The sequence below is a fragment of the Herpailurus yagouaroundi genome, unplaced genomic scaffold, assembly GCF_014898765.1.
Source record: "Herpailurus yagouaroundi ecotype Mexico unplaced genomic scaffold, PumYag 163, whole genome shotgun sequence".
Lineage (NCBI taxonomy): Eukaryota > Metazoa > Chordata > Mammalia > Carnivora > Felidae > Herpailurus > Herpailurus yagouaroundi.
The window spans coordinates 56945886-56963837 of NW_024412404.1; the positions used below are offsets into that span (position 1 = coordinate 56945886).

The window sequence follows — 17952 nt, forward strand, 5'->3', positions numbered from 1 at the left end:
GGTTATCAAGAAGAGGTTTAAAACGGTGAGAAAACAAATTGTCCTCTGGTATGCCTAGCCTAGGTGTGCTAAGCACAAAGCAAAAATGTGCCAACAGGTTGGTTTCCTAAAAGGAACCCTGATTATTCCTTTTGTGACATTAAGTGATATTGATCCACAAAGTAAGAAAGTTACTCCTTTTACAATCTCTTTCAGTTCTAGTGATGTCAGTGAGAAAGCTTCAGTTTTGTGCTATTTCCCTTGAACACTTTCAAAAAATCTTCCTTAATCTCCTGTTGCAACAAAGAGAGAGTTAAGCCTGAGGACAGGCAGTAGTAACCAGAAGTTAATACACAGTTTTTACTGATGTCCTTTATTTTGCCATTAACTCATACATACCCTATTTAAATAGCTTAGGAGAAATTATGAGCACAGACTGTGTTGGCCTGAATGGGCACTGCCATTTACCAACTGTGTAACTGTGGGCAAAGTTCTGAACCTCTCTGTGCTTCAGCTGTCTCAGTTTTATTTTTTATTTTTATTTATTTATTTTTTAATTTTTTTTTTCTTTTTCAACGTTTTTATTTATTTTTGGGACAGAGAGAGACAGAGCATGAACGGGGGAGGGGCAGAGAGAGAGGGAGACACAGAATCGGAAACAGGCTCCAGGCTCTGAGCCATCAGCCCAGAGCCCGACGCGGGGCTCGAACTCACAGACCGCGAGATTGTGACCTGGCTGAAGTCGGACGCTTAACCGACTGCGCCACCCAGGCGCCCCAAGCTGTCTCAGTTTTAAATGAGGATAAAAATAGTCTTGGCTTCAGTGTTGCTATAAGGATGAAATGGGTTAATATTCATAAAGCACTTAGAAGATTGTCTTGGACACAGAAGTGCTACATAAGTACTTGTAAATAACTAAATCGGTAAATAATTCATTGAGGCATGAAAAGCATTATCTTAAAGCAATTTAAAGGCACAGACCGCATACTGGAAACCCAAGGCTGTCCAGCCCCTCTCAGCCCATGTCAGACACTAGAAATCCATGAAGGCAGGTCCCGGACTCAGCTTTTCCCTGGCCACAGCCATCAAGATATCCACAAACAATGGTTGATATTTAGCACCCAAGATGAAGATCCATTTGTCTAGCCTAGTCTGGCCACTCTGGTAGACCTGGGATGGGGATTCTGGTTGAATGAGGGGTGAATTGGCAGACACTTTGGTCAGGGAAGCCCCCACGGTGGTGAGGTCAGAGAAGCTGAAGGAGGGCAGATGCCAGCATGAGGTTGGCCATTACTGTTTTGTCCTCATTAACGAAGGGTCCTGAGGGAGCAGTGATCTGCTGTGCCCCTCAAAGCCAACCAATGGGAGTGTCTAAGAGCACTGAAGTGGGGAGTAGGGGCATGTTCACTTGTCACTTAGAGAGCCTTTTGACATGTGACCCTACTGACCAAAAATGAACTTCGTCTTGTCCACCATCTTGCCTCAGTCAGGCCTTCCCTGACTGAGTTATTGAGTTATCCAGTTATTGAGGGGGCTTGTTTAATTAAAAAAAAAAAAAAAAAAGCAGATCCAGGGCCAGCTTTCCTAGAAATTCTGATCGTGTAGGGCATTTGCATCTTTAATAAGCACATTAGTGATTCTGATATAGGTACTTCATGGAACACACTTTCGAAAATCTTGCTTCTGTCTCTTTTTAAAAGGGAGCTATTCCTTTGTTTTTATTGTTTTAGAATCTTCTGTGTAATTCTTTGCTGGCACAAAAGACCCCTTTGAAAGGAAGAAAGTGAAAAAACGCTGCAAACAGATAAGAGTGATGACATCAAAACAAAGAATGAATGTATCGTGTGTAGAGAGCTCCAAAACATTGTACCTTTGTCTGATTGGCCTGTTCAATTAAATTGAATTCAATTAAATTGCTCTTTGGTTATTAGCAGAAAGTTACATGTGCGTAAAATCTTTCACTAGCAAAAATCAGAGCTTTTATTATTCAGTATTAAAAAGTTCAGCCCACTGAGTTTCTATGCCAAATTTTTCAGTTAGGAAGCCTACAGTGTTGGAATATCATGACCCAGTTTTCGTTTTGATTTCCCCCTCTAACTTCTTACATCTAGTGCAAAGTCTGCTCTGTGGTGTTTCCAACTTAGAAAAAGTCAGTGGCCAAGAAGGACACCTGTCTGCCACAGAAAAGGGGAGGTGAGTATGCAAATTAGAATGCAAATGAGTGCAAATAAGAATCTGAAAGATAAACAAGAGTTTTGGGAGATGCTGTGAATCATTGCTGTGCTTGGTTCTTTGGCTGATGTAAAGGCATTAAGACAGGAAGTTGTTCCCGCAGGGGATTTTTTTTTTTTTTTTTTACTGTGGTAAAATCTAAATTACACAAAATTTACTACTTAGATTCTTTTTAAGTGTACTGTTTTGTGGCATTGAGTATATTCACACTGTTGTACAACCATCAAATTATCCGCTCCAGAACCTTTTCATCTCCCCAAACTGAAACTCCACACCCATTAAACACTGACTTCCTTTCCCTCACCCCTGAGTCCCTGGAAACCACCATTCCTTATTATTTAAAAAAAATTTTTTATGCTTATTTATTTTTGATAGAGGGACAGAGCACAAGCAGGGGAGGGGCAGAGACAGAGGGAGACACAGAATCCTAAGCAGGCTCCAGGCTCTGAGCTGCCAGCACAGAGCCCCACACAGGGCTTGAACTCACAAGCTATGAGATCATGATCTGAAGTCAGCCACTTAACGACTGAGCCACCCAGGCACCCCTCTGGCAACCACCATTCATTCACTCATCTGATTGGCATCAGATAACACTTATCCTTTTGTGTTGGCTTATTTCAGGTAGCTTTGTGCCCTCAAGGTCCATCCATGCTGTGGTGTGTGTATTTCCTTCTTTTGAAGGCTGCGTAATACCCCATGGTGTGTGTTCTATCCATTCATCCCTGTGTGGACACTTGGTTCCCTTCACCTTTGGTTATTGCAAATAGTGCTGCTCCGGAAGATGTAAAGTCTTCCAGCAGTGGATTTTATTTTTTTGTTTTTAGTTTTTTATACTTAATGTAGTTTTAATGAGTTAAGCACAGGGCTGTCCCATATCTTTCTACACATATGTTTATAAATACGTATATCTTAATGAAAGAAGATTTTACTTGCAAGATGGATCATATATAGTGTCATTTCAATGAGGTAAGCACACGACAATTTCCATATGCTTCTACACTTAAGTTTACGGACACTTACATCTCAATGAAAGAAGATGTTACCTGACACAATGATTACATACAGTGTAGTTTCAACGAGTTAAGCACAGGGCTATTCCCATATAGCAGGGGATTTGAATAACAAAAAGCAATGACCCTCTCCCACCTCCCTCTACTAAGTCTGGTCTGATATCCAGAGCTGGCAAGGGACTGTCTGTTGTTTGAGAGACACTTGGCAGAAGATGGGCTGAGCACATGGCTAAACTTCCAGCATCCCGAGCCAAGCTCTTCATAATTTTTCTTGAGGCCACATCTTCTCATGAAGTCCATCATGTTAGAAACTCACACCTTCTCCCCCACAAGGAGACAGTTAACAAATCATGTCAATGGTGATTTTTTTTTTCAATTGAATGATATCTAAAAAGTCTAGCATGTGAGAAAAAGAATCCATCACATGACTTGAAACCACAGAAAATAGTAATAATGGGGGTGGAGACCATAATAGGGTGGGCATCACTCTTTTGCATTAAATGTCACTCCTTGTCTGTGTGTTGCATTTGCTTTGCTTACGGTATATACTCACAGCGAAACCATGGCGGAGTGGAAGACAACTTCTGGGAAATTTTACATGAAGTGCAAGAGGGAGGCATACACTGCTTGCTAACTGTCTGACAGATTTCTAATGTTTTAGAGATGAGAGTCACTAGTTAGCCTGACCTGCATCACGGAGGTGGGACTTGTTTCTGAGCAACAGGTAGGGATTTTCCCCTCCGAAATGCTAATTAATCTGAAGGAGCAAGAAATCAGATGGGAACCATAGCATTCTGTGCCTCCTGTTTTCAAGGCTGCGATGGAAGGGAATGGTCGTCAACCTGTCCCGTTTGAAGGGCAGGTTTTCAAAGTTGTGGAACTCTCTGGAGCAGTGGTGGGTGGTCAGCCCAGAGGACCTGCTTTCAAAAATTATTTTCCTTCTGGTTTTGGCCCCTTAGGGTGGGTGCCTGGGCCTCATTCTTCCCTTTAAACACGCAGACAAAAGCCCCCCCTAGACACCACTTCCCAGGAGGCTGGGCTGTTTTGGAATTCAGGTTTTGAAAAGGGCTTTGAAGATAAAAGGAGGTACCTTCTCTTGCCTTGATTCGATCTTGTCTTGCAGCCTCTCCCTGAAAGCAGCCTGTCTCTGCAGCTGAGATGCTGAAGGCCTATCCATGCAGCCCTCTGCCTGGAGTGGGGCTTGGCTAATCCAAGAGGCCAAAAGAATCTTCCTCCCAAAAGGATCGCCTCAGCCCCCCAGACATTGCTTTGTATGGGTTCAGCTCATCCAGCTGACCTAGAGCTTCCGGAACGAGAGCAACCTAAGACCTCATTTCCCTAGCTCTGCCAGGGCATGGATAACCCAGATCATTGAAATAGACTCTTCCAGAGAGCAAACCTGCGCATCGCTCACGAAGCTTGTTGGAAGTCTTTCAGAAACCACATTACATGCTTATGTTCCTTTGAAAAGAGGAAGAGCTGAGCACAATGTAAGCTTTGTGCCATTATCTTTGTTGGACCTTCCTCAGGAGGCGGAGCGGTGCCACAGAGAGGTTGCACCTGCCGTCCCTGAGCGTGGACACGTGGCTGCTGCGTATCTCTGGCATTTTCTTCGTCTAATCTGCCATGGGATTAAAAAAACAAAGTAACCGGTTAGTTAGCCTTGTACGTGAGAATGAAGAAGACTGACATTTGGTGAAGCAGCAAGGGCAGGGACTTGAAGTCCGGTAGCTCTGGATTCAGGTGCGGGGTCTATCTATGGTCCATTGGACGGCCTCATGGGGCTAGTCATTCAACCTCTTGGAGCCGGTTTTTTCATCTGTAAAATGGGGATGAGGCTGGTGTGAGGATCACATGAGGTGTCGTGGGCAAAGTGTGTGGCACCCAGAACTGTTATTAAAATCAGTGGAGGAGGTGGGGAGCAGGTACCGTCCCGGCCTCGCCCACACCCCTGCATACCCATCACGTCTTATATAACCATCTCCCACCTTCCAGCTGCAGACACCTGCAACTTCGTGCTGAGGGCTTTCTCTGGTCATCGCCCCCTGCTTGGCTGGAGCTCAGAGAAGGCCAGAAGTTCCCAGAAGCATCCCCTTGGTGTCCCAGGAGTGATGCTCAACAACTGACAGACAGTAGAGCCCCGGCTCCCAGCTGTGGTTGGGGTGGGGGTGACTGAGATGGGCTCTCCTTGTTCCCCAGTGGGACTGTCCACAATGCCACCTGCTTGATGACACCCTTGTATTGGTTGTCCTTCCCATTCTGTCCCATGTCCTCACTTCTCCTGCAGGGCCTCCTGGGGTCACTTCCTAAATAAACTACAAGTCCTCAGACCCTTGTCTTGGGTTGGCCTCTGGAGGACCCCAGGCCAAGCATTACGACCAGTAGGTGCTGCCTCGTGTTCCTCTCAGCTTCCCATTTTCACCCTGTGCTGTTTGGATTGCATGGAAAAGACAAAATTCTATTTTCACACAGGTACATAGTTAATTTGAAGATCTCACTGTGCAATCGCAGTACATATTCTTCAGTTAAACTTCCAGAAGCATGAGATGGGCAGTACTTGTTTTCAGAACTGGGTCATTACCAAGAGCTAACAACCACTTGTTAGGGAAGGTCGTCGAGAGGACGTGACCTCAGGCTCTCCCAAGAGCTGGACCTAGAAGGCTCCTCACCCCCTCACCTGTTCTTGGAATGCACGATCTGACTGCCATCCTCACAGCGGGATCCATTCTCAAGAATACAGCCTTGAGAGAAACAGCATATGTGCCTGAACCCAGTTCAGGCCTCTATATAAACTCTTAAGATCCTAACGGGCAGATCTGGAGATCTGCTCATCTTCTGCAGCCAAGACAAGCCTGTATGTAAGTTCCTTTGTTCATTACACCTGCCACCCATCAACCTGGAGTGGCCTGCCTCTTCCTTCTGTCTCTCCCAGCCCTCTGTGTATAGGGGCCAGTTTCAGGTGTCACCCTGGAAGCTCCCAAGCTTTAGGACCAGCACCACTTCCATCGCAGAAATCTTAGTCAAGCAAGAAGCCATAGAAGCTTTTGGAAAAATAGAAACCTACCACCAGCACCCAGTGTTCTCTCGATGGGACGGCTGCCCAGTTTGCGTGGTGTGAAGGCCCATACGTTCACCTGTCGCTGCACAGCAGACTGCTTCAAAGTGACAAGGGCATGCACTGGGCCGACAGTGGTGTCCTCGCTTGTGCATTTGATGCAAAGGAATGTACAGAGCCCAGAATCTATAAAACGACCAGCACAGAGTGCAGCACTCCTAATTGCGGCCACCTTCATGTGAGGGTCAGGCCTATGCAGAGATGGGAGATAGGGTTTTTTTCCCCCCAAAGTTTGCACAAAAATGAGCTTATGTGCCTGTACCCGTTCACGCACTGGCAGTCTTAGATGTGTTAAGATTTAGTATGTCACCCAGGCAGGTGTATGTTCTTCTTTATTACGGCTTTTGAAGTGGTTAAAACATATTTGAAAACAATACCCATTTGACTACAGCCCCTGAAGCAGAGCCAGGTTTCAACCCCCCACATTCCGGCACGCAGCCCCTCCCCGACCTTCAGTCTGCAATACCTGCAGATTTTCCCAGAGGCCACGTGCCATCCATGCCACTCAGCGCCCACATGGTTCATCTCACTGGGCCCCCCAAATGCTCCACAAGGCGGCTATAATTACCATCACCATTTTCTTTTTTTTTTTTTTAATTTTTTTAAATGTTTATTCTCGAGAGAGAGACAGACAGAGACAGAGTATGAGTGGGAGAGGATCACAGAGAGAGAGGGAGAGACAGAATCCGAAGTAGGCTTCAGGCTCTAAGCTGTCAGCACAGAGCCCGATGCGGGGCTTGAACTCATAAACCGTGAGGTCATGACCTGAGCCGAAGTCGGACGCTTAACCGACCGAGCCACCCAGGCGCCCCTACCATCACCATTTTCTAAAGGCCGTAGCACAGACAGGTTAGGTCACTTGCCCAAGGTCACACAGCAAAGGAGGGGCAGAGCTGAGGTTCAAACCTAGGTCCGTCCCATTCCAAAGATTTCATCAAAACTACATCCCCAGTGAGCCTAATTGCAAAGGGTATGCTCTTCCTCCTTCACTCCATGAGTTTATTAACTGCTCCTAATGGCACAGGTGACAAAAGGCTAAGGTGAGGGACTTTCTCTCCTGGGAATAGAGTGTCTTTCTGTCTACATAACGCTGGTAGGCGTTGGCAAACACTGGTAAAGAATTGTGTACAATGATGTTTCCATTTTTTAAAAACAAACCATTCCACGTGTCAGATGTATAGTGTCTGTCTCCCACAGAGGTCCAGTTTCCTCTAATTTTTATCTATTACCAATAATTCTTTGGAACTGTAAGTGTTTACAATAAAAACAACAGGGCAGTTTTTGCGGGTGCAGGTACACCCCCTGTGAGGTGTTTCTGTTAGTGACCAGTGGCTGGTCTGCTCACCTGGCCACCCATTCCCCCTCTATCCCTCCTTTAGAGATGACCTTTGGTGGTTACAGTGATATTTGGCTACCCTTCCTGCTGGGACAGCTGGGACCTTTATAGACCTGCTTCAACTTACTAGGACAAGATCAAAGAAAACCTTCTGGGTTGTGGGCATCTCCATATTGCTTTTCCCTGCATAGATTAAAGAGTTGTTGGTGTTTACATCTAATGATGTAATTTAACTTAAAAGAGAGTTGGACAAAGGTTGGGAAGAGGGGAGATATGGCACCCATTTTCATTAGCACCCTTTGCATAGAGACGGGGAAAACATCTTGTGAATATCACTTATTACTCAAGTGTCAGAACATCTCATGTCCTGGAAAGTTATACAACAGACCTGTGAATTGAATGAGGAGATGAGGTTCAGGTAAAATGGGAAGGGGCCAGCTTTGTCCCGGCGACACCACTCTCTCCTACTGTCCTGTGCTGACAACTCCTGGTCGTGCACATGATCACTAGAGGCCAAGGAGGGATGGAGTCATTCTGGAATGGAATTTTATTCTATGGCTGGGGGGTGGACAGACAGAATGGCCACTTTCAACTATTTTCCCCAGTGTGCACTTTAGTCATCAGCTTCTTGCTTTGTGAGGGGTGATCTTGCTTTCCTAACTAAACCCTCGTAGCCTCTATACCTTCTGTGTCCCCCACATATCCCTCAATGGTGTTTGGCACGTGGCAGATATTTGGTAAACACCCTGTGATTGACATATTACATATAAGGATTCAGTCAGGTCTCAATGACAGAAAAAAATCCCAATCAAGCTGCCTTAAGCAAAACCAGGAAGGTAGTGGCCCATGTAACTGGGGAGTCCAAGTGTCAGTGGTAGTAGCCAAAGCTTGCCTCGGGGCATCATACAATGGCAGTGGTGCCTGATTTGCCCAAATCTTACTTCTGCTTTCTTTCATTTCAACTTAATCCTCAGGATCTGTGTAATGGTGAGATGCCAGCTTTCTGAGAGTCAGGTAAAAATTATGTACCCTTATAGAAAAATAAACATATACCCCACACTTTGCAAACAATTTGTGGGAGTTTCACATACCCACTAAAATCCCAGCATTATTAGGGAACTTTATAGCTTTGGGAGTCACATCTGGAGAAGTTAGTAGAAAGGCAGATAAGGCAACCTTTGTTCTTAGGACGGAGATAGTTTTATGTTCCATGTCTGAAAAGACTGTACATATATAGGGCAATAGCTCTGGAAATCCTGATGTCTGTGCTGTGGTCACAGGCAGAGAGTTGTCTGGGGCCACTGGGTCATGGCCTATGTTTATCTATCCATCGCTGTTCCAAACACATTATCCACCTGCAGTAGACTCTTCTAATCTCTTTGAGGGAGAATGAAGAGCGGGAAGACTGTTTTTAGAAGCTAAGTTCCAAAATGCAATATGCATACATATATATGTATGTATATGTATATATATGTATATATATACATATGCTAACTTGTAAAACTCATCAATGTCACCTATACCATGCTAGACAATAACGTGTTGTCTCCTTTAAGCTCAAGTGGCAAATGGGCTTTGAGACAGGTGAGACAGGTATAGCTGCTGGATGTAGTTGTGGACCCAACTCTTTCCTAAAATCTTGTTTGGATGAAGGAAGAGATGAGCAAGACAAAATCACCTAATACCATTGTTAGCAGATTCCCCCAATACTTAACGTTTCATTCACTCATTTGTTCATACGACAAATACTAATATTTACTGAGTAGCTACTCTGGGCCAGGTATTTTTCAAGGGGACATAGCAGCAAATGTAAAAAACGGTCCCTTAGTAATAGTGATTATCTTCTAGTGAGATCCATGTGGCTGGCATCTTGTGTGGTGGGCATATGGTATTTGTCTTCCCAATATCTGTGCACCCAAAGTAACTGACTTTAGTTTAGGGCATTAATCCTTTTCCATTCTCAATCCTCTTGGTTTGAGAGATGGGTCTATGACCCAGAGTGATCCCAGTCAGAATAATTATACCCCAAATCCTCAGCCACAATGGCCACATGACCTATACTGGTCTGATCAGAGCAAATGTCAGGATTTTTACAGGAGCTATTGAATTGCGCGCACACACACACACACACACACACACACACACACACTTTCTCTTTTATCTCTGCTGAACGTGAAACTGAGAGGCTGTAAGTTGGAGCTATCAGTCAATTTGCACACAAAGAAGAATCTGAGCATGCAAGCAATAGAAATGTAGCATTGAGTGCTAGTGCCAAAGACATCGAGGCTTCATACATTGATTTCTTGATCAAGCTGAGCCTGATTCCAGAATTCCCCTCTGGATACCATCATCCAGGTCAACTTGAGTGGGGTTTTCTACCAATTGCTGTTAGAGGAATCATAATTGATGCACCTGCTGACCTTGAAGACTTGATGTAGTTTCAGCTACAAGCATGTTCTGAGTACCTGGCATACGCAAGGTTCTCTGAGAACAGATATGCCAACCTGTGGGGAAGGTGAAGGTGAGGTGGGCTTCATCGCCCCTTCCTTCCTATCATCAACCCCTACTACTCATGCCCCAATACTCCACCCCGGGCACCCTTCCTCCCTTCCCCAGGCACGGGTCCTGGGTTCCACGTCTGCTCTCCTAGCGGTCAATCAATCCCTGGAGAGGGCAGGCCAGGGGCATGTCATGCCAGGAAGGGCACTGAACTTTAATTGGAAGAGGCCCTTTGCTTCTACTCTGTGCCTTGCCATCTAGATGGTCTGGGTGAGCCATGGAACTGTCTGAGCTTTATCTTCCCAAAAAAGAAGGGTGGATATAACAACAACAATAACGACAACAACCCCAAAACATTCGGTTCCCCATAAGCTCATGCTGAGGATCAAAGGAGTTGGTGTAAGGGGCAGGGGCAGTGTGCTGTAAATAGCAGACTGACAGATGAAAAAGAAGACATCTTTGTTCACAAATAGCCTAATGTGTGAGTTCGCCTGGGAGACTTTGCTCTTCCAAAGGGGATCTTTGAAGAGGAAAAAACTTCATTGCTGCACGAATTAAGCTGGAACCTGAAATGACAGCCCTCAGCAAGGGCTGATAAGGGTCAGAGGCCCTGCCTGCCTCCCCCGTCATCCCGTGCAGGCACCTCTTCCGCTGGCCCTTGCGGAGTGAGCCCTGCGACTGACTCCATTCCCAGGATAGTAGTTAATGACCTGGAGCACCTGGGTATTTAGAGAACATTTTTCTTTCCATTGGCGCATATTTCTGCAGCAGTGACAAAGCAGAGGTGGCGTTGTGGGAAAAGGACCAATGAGGTGGACAGGTGGATTCCCTGGACCGGAGAAGACGGTGGTGGAGCTGTGCTGTCCGTGCCGTCCTCTGAAGGTAGAAAGGCGGCCAGCACGGGAAGATACCAGGACGAGGATTTCCGGCTCTGGGGGCTAAGAGCTTGAAAATAAATGCGGAGTTTTCCCCCAAAGAATGCCGGGGGAGTAGTGAGCTCACTGGTCCGATCCGATCAGTGGTGGGGAGGAAACAACTTTTACTGGTATCTGAGTGCCTCCTTGCAAGGAGCATTTGAGCAGCTTCCAGAGATTTCCTAGAAGTGACATTTCCGTTTGGGTCTTTGAGACACAACCTTTGCGGGGTTTGCTGAGTGCGTCTGACCCCATGGCAGGCAGCACACTTGGACAAATGAAGGGGGTGCCATGGTTTGCTTGAGGGTTCCCACGGAGAATTTCCTCCACATCCTGTGACCTGTTGTTTTTCTTTGGTCTTCCACTTAAAACAAAACAAAACAAAACAAAACAACTGGGCTGTAACATACCCACGATTAAATAAGTACACGGACTTAAAGCATACAGTTGGATGGATGCTGGCAGTTGTGTGCACCCACGTGTCCAGCGGTTCGGTTAAGTATAGAATGTTTGTAATACCTCAGAAAGTTCCCTTGTGCCTCTTTCTTGCCTCTACCCAGAGGTAACCACCAGGTGGAGAATAGAACCACCTATTCTAGAAGCTCATATAAATGGAATCCTATGGGATGCTCTCTCTCTTATGTCTGGTTTCTTCTGCTCAAAATTACGCTTTTGAGACTTACTCGTGTGTTTGAATGGATCAGTAGCCCCTTCCTTTTTATTGAATCATGAATATTCCCTCGCGTGAACATGCCACGATTTATCCATTCTCCTGTTAATGAACATTTGGGTTGTTCTCAGTGTTGGGTTATTGTGAATCAATCTGCTATGAGCATTTGCACACGTCCCTTGGGCTTGGCTAGCACAGAGCAAAGACCCCCAAGGAGATAGAAGACATGGAGAAAATGAAAATGAAAAGAACCGAGGGGGCCCACACAAATCATCAGTTCTTGACAAAGCTGCCAAGGCAATTCAATGTGCAAAGATAGTATTCTGTACAAACAATGCTGGAGCAACCAGATAGCCTAAGGGGAAAAAGAACCTCAGCCCCTGCTCCTTGGCACGTGCAAAAATTAATTTGAGATAGAATATAGATCTAAATATAAAAGGCAGTATTATAAAGCTTCTGGAGGAGAACGTAGGAGAAAATCTTCACAGATGTGGAATAGGCAAAGATTTCTTTGGGTACAAAACGAATAACCATAAAAGAGGAAATTGATAAGCGGGTCTCTGTCAAAACTAATAATGTGCAGTCTTCGAAAGGTACTGCTAAGAAAATGCACAGTTTAGGCACAGATGGAGAGAAGATACTTGTAACAGGTATAACTAACGAGGGACTAATATTCAGCCTATATTAAAAATTGCTTCAAATCAATAATCAAAAGGAAGAACCCAAGTTTAAAAATAGGCAACAGACATGCATAGATACTTTACAAAAGAAGGTGGCAGAATGGCCCAGACATACACGAAGAGATGTTCAACATCATGAGCCATCAAAAAACCGGAAATCAAAACCACAATATGATTTCATCCAGGATGCAGGCAGGTGTCATCAGAAGGGCACAGGACTGTGAGTGAGGGACTTGAGTTCTGCCCCTGGCCCTGCCCCTGACTCCTGAGGTCTTGGCAAGGCCCTGAACTTCTGATGAGCAAGAGAGAAAAAGCAGCTATGCACTGAGTACATAGGTTTCTTCATCTTCAATTTGTTTTCTTGCACTAATATTCCGGGATTCTCACTTGTGCCACAGCATTTACGCCAGTGAGAATCCTGCTGGTGGCCCCCGCACAAAGATTTCTCTTTGGATGAAGTAAAGGTAGCGATATTCTGACTTTTCACATGATGAATTTGAACATAATAGACAAGGTCCTGCAGGGAAAAGAAAGTTCCTAGCTTACATCCTCTTCTAAGAAGTGAAAGAACATTTTTATTTTCCTGAAAATGTCATAAATTCATACGTTTTCCTCCTTGGATGGAGTAACAGCTAGTCTAAAGACATGAAGGGGTTAAATCATGTTCAATGTAGTTTATACGTTTCCCAGAATCAGGAAAGTTGTTTTTTATTAGGTAGAATTTGGCTTAATGTACTTCAGTGTGTTATCTATAGTGATATATCCTCAAAGGTCTTATAAATACTACAACTTGAAAAGGTGAAAGAACCGAGAATGCTTAGTTGGGAAAAGAGAAGCTTCTCTCTCTGTCTCTCTCTTTCCCTCCCTCATCCCACTCCGTCTCCATGTCTCCATTTCTTTCCAGTCACAGCATAATTAAAGGACTGTTATAATGTAGAAGAATAGGCATTAAATATACTCTGTGGCCCATAAAACACAACTTGGACCTAGGGATATAGGCTACAGACAAACCTGTTTCTCCTTAAACAACAACAACAACAACAACAACAACAACAACAAATCTCTCCAAAAATGGAATGAGCAGTGACTTCCACATCCCTGGAGGTGTTCAAGAAGACAGATACTTATTAACTATTTAGGAAGACATTCATGGACAAGGCTGAACTTGATGACCTCTCTTGAAATTTCTCTTGGATTTTGGTGTTTTAGGCACATCAGCAAGTTTGTACCAGGCAATCATGGTGGAAAGCCTGAATGTGTGGGTCTCGGAGGTTAAGGGTCACCATGCTGGCTGCCTGTTGCCAGGTGACGCTCTTAGAGCACTTAGATGGGTGTCATTGAGATACAACGTGTAACTTTTGGAAATGAGATTATAAGAAATCGTTGCAAAGTTCCGCTCTCCAAAGGTGGCTTTGGTTTTCGGAAATAGCTGAAAGTCTGGTCAATATGGGATCACCATACTGTACAATGCTGTCTGAGGATCAAAAAAATATCCAACAGCAGAGGCATGATTATGGAGGGATGACGGGGACTTTCTTGGCATGCTCATAAGCTTGGCATAAAATATGAGAGGTTTTCCCAGAGTGGCACTTGGAAAACGTGTGCAACCACAGAAGCCCTGGGGGAAGCTGCAGTCATTGGAGCGTTTACATTCTGATGGGAGTTTTCAGAGATCAGTCTCGCGCATTACAGCTATGGTGCTCATTATGTCTCCACAAGGGATGGACACGTTTATGTCATTTCTGATGACTGGGTGAGACTCTAGCGACTGCTCAAGTCTCTGAGCTTGCTGAAGCTCTGACCCCTGATTCCTTCCCTGGGGAACGCGTCACATTCCACAGGAGTCTTACAAAGACCCAGTGGGAACTGCCGAGTTGGACACCTGGGTGATCTGGCTGGAGTGCTTTATCTACCCTGCTTTTATTTCTTCACTCCCTCGTCAATTCATTTATCTGCTGGGGTAGCAATACGGCACTTCTGGAGAGCTCTGTTATTTGGCACGTGTTTACAGCTGCGCTGCTTCTGGAGCCAACCACCTCCACACCTGTGGAAGTGGCTGTCTGCTCTGTGGGATTTGGGACACCAGGAATGTCCTCTTCAGTCCCCTTTCACTGGGAAGAGAACCCGCCTGCCCTTCAAGAGTGACCTCCCTTAAATTAGAAACTCTTCCGTGAGAGAGAGCCCACAAAATATCCTGATCCAGGTTTATACAGTAAAGAAGGCTGGAGCTTTCCCTGGAAGCCAAATCTGGTAAATGAAAAGGGACATCATTAGGGCAGATGACAGGCTTGCTGACCGGAGTAAAGAAGGAAGAGGGGAAGAGACTGGATAGCAAAGGGCAAGCCTTGGGTGACATCACAGCTTTGTTTAAAGTCTTGCAAATTTGTGTTGACAAAGCGGTGCTGTCTTACCAGGGAGCGCCCAGCATAACTCACTCACTGGTGAAAGACCTTGGGCGTAGACAAGAATTCGGTGGTGGGGGGTGGGGTACATGCCAGTTGTCTTCAGTCTGCCTGGGGGTGTCCTGGCCCTTGTTTGTTTGCTACACATCAAACAATTTCCCTACTCCAAAGTATCAGCCCCTATTTGTGGGGCTTTGGGTGAAGGTTTCATTCCCTGCTTAGGGATCAAGCATGTGACCCAGGCTTGAGACAGTCAGTCCATCAGGATTCCCTGGCCACAGTGATGGATTCATGTCCGGCAGTGCCACTGACATTCAATGACACTTTGGCTGGGAGCTCTGGGATCAAGATCAAGGTCGTTCCCGCCAGATTTGACTCAGAGCCTGCAAAGCTGGGATTCTTGCAGCCAACTTGCAACTACCAGGAACCTGAGACTGAAGCCAATACAGTGCAGACAGAACAGAGAGAAGGGAAGAACCAAGAGAATAGATTCAGGCAATCAGACAGGAAGTTGAACTGGGCAGCTCTTTGGATGTGTTTCAGAGTCGCTTCTTAATGACTACGGCAATGAGATCACATGCCCTTTCAAACTCCCTCCCAAGGCATCTCTAATGCAAGCAAAAATGATAAACACATTGTGGCACAAAGATTCTAATTCTGTAATCTTGGTAACAGACTCTGGTGGGCAGGGATATTAGAACTAGTTCTCTGCCTCGAACCTACACTTGGTTTTGCTCTTCCAGGAAGGTGGACCGACTGTGCCCTCCAAACCTCTTCCAACCTTCTGCATCTACCCTCTTACCTTCACCCAGAATTTCCTCCCTTTGTGTCTTCCTACTCTGCCTTACAAGAACCAACTGTCCTCTACAAGGCTAGTCCCTGGCCATCCCAGACCAAAGGAATGACTCGAACTTCTGACCTCTGACTGATCCAGTTTTCTGAAGCACTACTTTGGACTTACTAAGACTGCTTTGCATGGCTTCTTGATGTTTCTTCAAGACTCTTTGGCTCCCCATCCTCCCCATAATTATCCAGGTTATGAATCCTAACACCTAGCACACGGCTTTGCACAGGCTGCACTCAGTTGATGCTTATAACAAGGGATATTTTATTTTTTTATTTTATTTATTTTTTAAAAAAATTTTTAATGTTTACTTATTTTTGAGACAGAGACAGAGCATGAACGGGGGAGGGGCAGAGAGAGGGAGACACAGAATCGGAAGCAGGCTCCAGGCTCTGAGCCATCAGCCCAGAGCCCAACGCGGGGCTCGAACTCACGGACCGTGAGATCGTGACCTAAGCTGAAGTCGGACGCTTAACCGACTGAGCCACCCAGGCGCCCCAACAAGGGCTATTTTAATAACATGGGCTCTTGTTAGTGTCCCCTCCTGGAATATGGCCACCTGCCAGTCTCAGATCTGGGTCATTAGAATTCATTGGGTTGACTATAGGATCTCCTATACCACTTGGCCAACCTGCGTGAATCCAGTTGTGTTCAAGGCCCAAGACACAGAGGAGACAGAACCATACCTCTTTCCCCCAAGTTCTTCCCTCTCCACCACACCTGACACCCCACATACCAACTGAGATACATAGTCCATTCATTAATTTGCCAAAAACTCATCAAGCACAGTGTGCCAGGCATTGGGTGTACAGAGATGGGCAAATCAGAGGAATTTGATTCCCCTGTGGGTTTTTTAAAAATTTATTTTTATTTATTTTGAGACAGAGAGAGAGATAGATGGAGAGAGAGAGAGAGAGAGAGAGAGAGAGAGAGAGAGAGAGAGTATGTCTCAGGCAGGCTCTGTGCTGGCATGGGGCTCGATCTCAAAACTGTGAGATCATGACCTGAGCCAAAATCAAGAGTCAGATGGTTAACCGTTGACTGAGTCACCCAGGCACCCCACTGCCTGTGGTTTTGATGTGAAGCCTCTTCCACACAGAGCTAGGATTGTTCTTCCTCTGTCTGCCTCTCTGTCCCTAGACCCTGAGATGTCTGGGCTTAGGTATCTCGGGTCTGTCACGTGTCCCCTTGGAGGCAGGGTCTGTTTGTCCTTTGCTGGTGCCAAAGCCCTCCTCCAAAGCTCTTCTCTCCACCTACTCCCCCTTTGTCCAAAATTGAGATATGGTTCCTCATTCCCAGGGACTACCCTCTAATCCATTTCTCATACTCATAAAATCCTGGCTGGGTCTCTCCTAAAACCCACGAGATCTGGTCTCCCCAGGGACAAACTAATGGTTAGTGTGAGCTTTTATCTTGAATGTCCATTTGACTTAAGTTAATAAAGCTAAAGGAAATACTCGCAGTCCTGACAGGGGATGGGAAAAACAAAGCCAAATCCCCTCTGGGCTCTGGCTTGAGGTCATGACCCCCAGGCCAGCAGCCAGTGGTGAAGGTCTGGCCTTTGACTGTGAACCCTAAGGATGACACTCCTGGTCTTACTGCCCCAGGGGCTCATGGCTGACCCCCAAGGGCCTGTCCTTTTCGCTTTTCACAGCACTGCAGCCCCAAAGCTGCTGAGGGTGGGGGTCGGAGGAAGCCCACCCCAGGGGCTGCCTGGTGCTGGTGGGTGGGTGAGGAGCCAGGCTCACCTTTGCCCTCAGTCCGTGTGCCAGGACTCCGGAGCCTGGCTGGCGGTTCCTGAGCGCAAAACGAAGCCTACTAGGGCTCTCGGGGTGGGTGGTGGGAAGGGGGCGGGGGCAACTTTATAGACAATAAAGGGAAGAATTTCAGGTTGGCAAGGGGTAGGGAGAGCAAAAAAGCGGGAGGGAGGGTGCGGGGCTCCGCAGGAGCAGAGGGTGCCGGGGTTGCCTGGGCCTGAGAATCCCCCGGCGCGTCTCCGCCACCTGTCCACGTGCGTGCGTGCGCCGGGAGCCCGAGGCCGGTCAGCGGGAGTCGGAGGCCGAGTCCGGAGCCGCAGAGCAGCCGCAGGCGGAGACCCAGCGAGCGCGCTGCCCCGGGAGCCGAGCGCAGGGGCCGCCCACTGGCGGGGGAGCCGGGGAGCGCGCAGGGGAGGCGGTGGCGGCCGCGGCGGCGGGGCTTCCCCGGGCTTCCCCTCCCCTCCCCGGGCCAGGGCGCGGAGGCGGCGCTCGGCGCCAGGGCGCGGGGAGTCCC

The 17952-nt window shown here is 46.6% G+C and overlaps 1 protein-coding gene across 1 annotated transcript in view; it reads left to right on the top strand.

The window, feature by feature from the left end:
• Window positions 1-17952, top strand: part of PLPP4 (phospholipid phosphatase 4) — a 175033-nt gene that overhangs the window by 29715 nt on the left and 127366 nt on the right. Inside the window, exon 3 of the mRNA XM_040486928.1 lies at window positions 17336-17411. Within this exon, the coding sequence (XP_040342862.1) occupies window positions 17336-17411 (76 nt within the window). The remainder of the gene's footprint in view (window positions 1-17335; window positions 17412-17952) is intronic.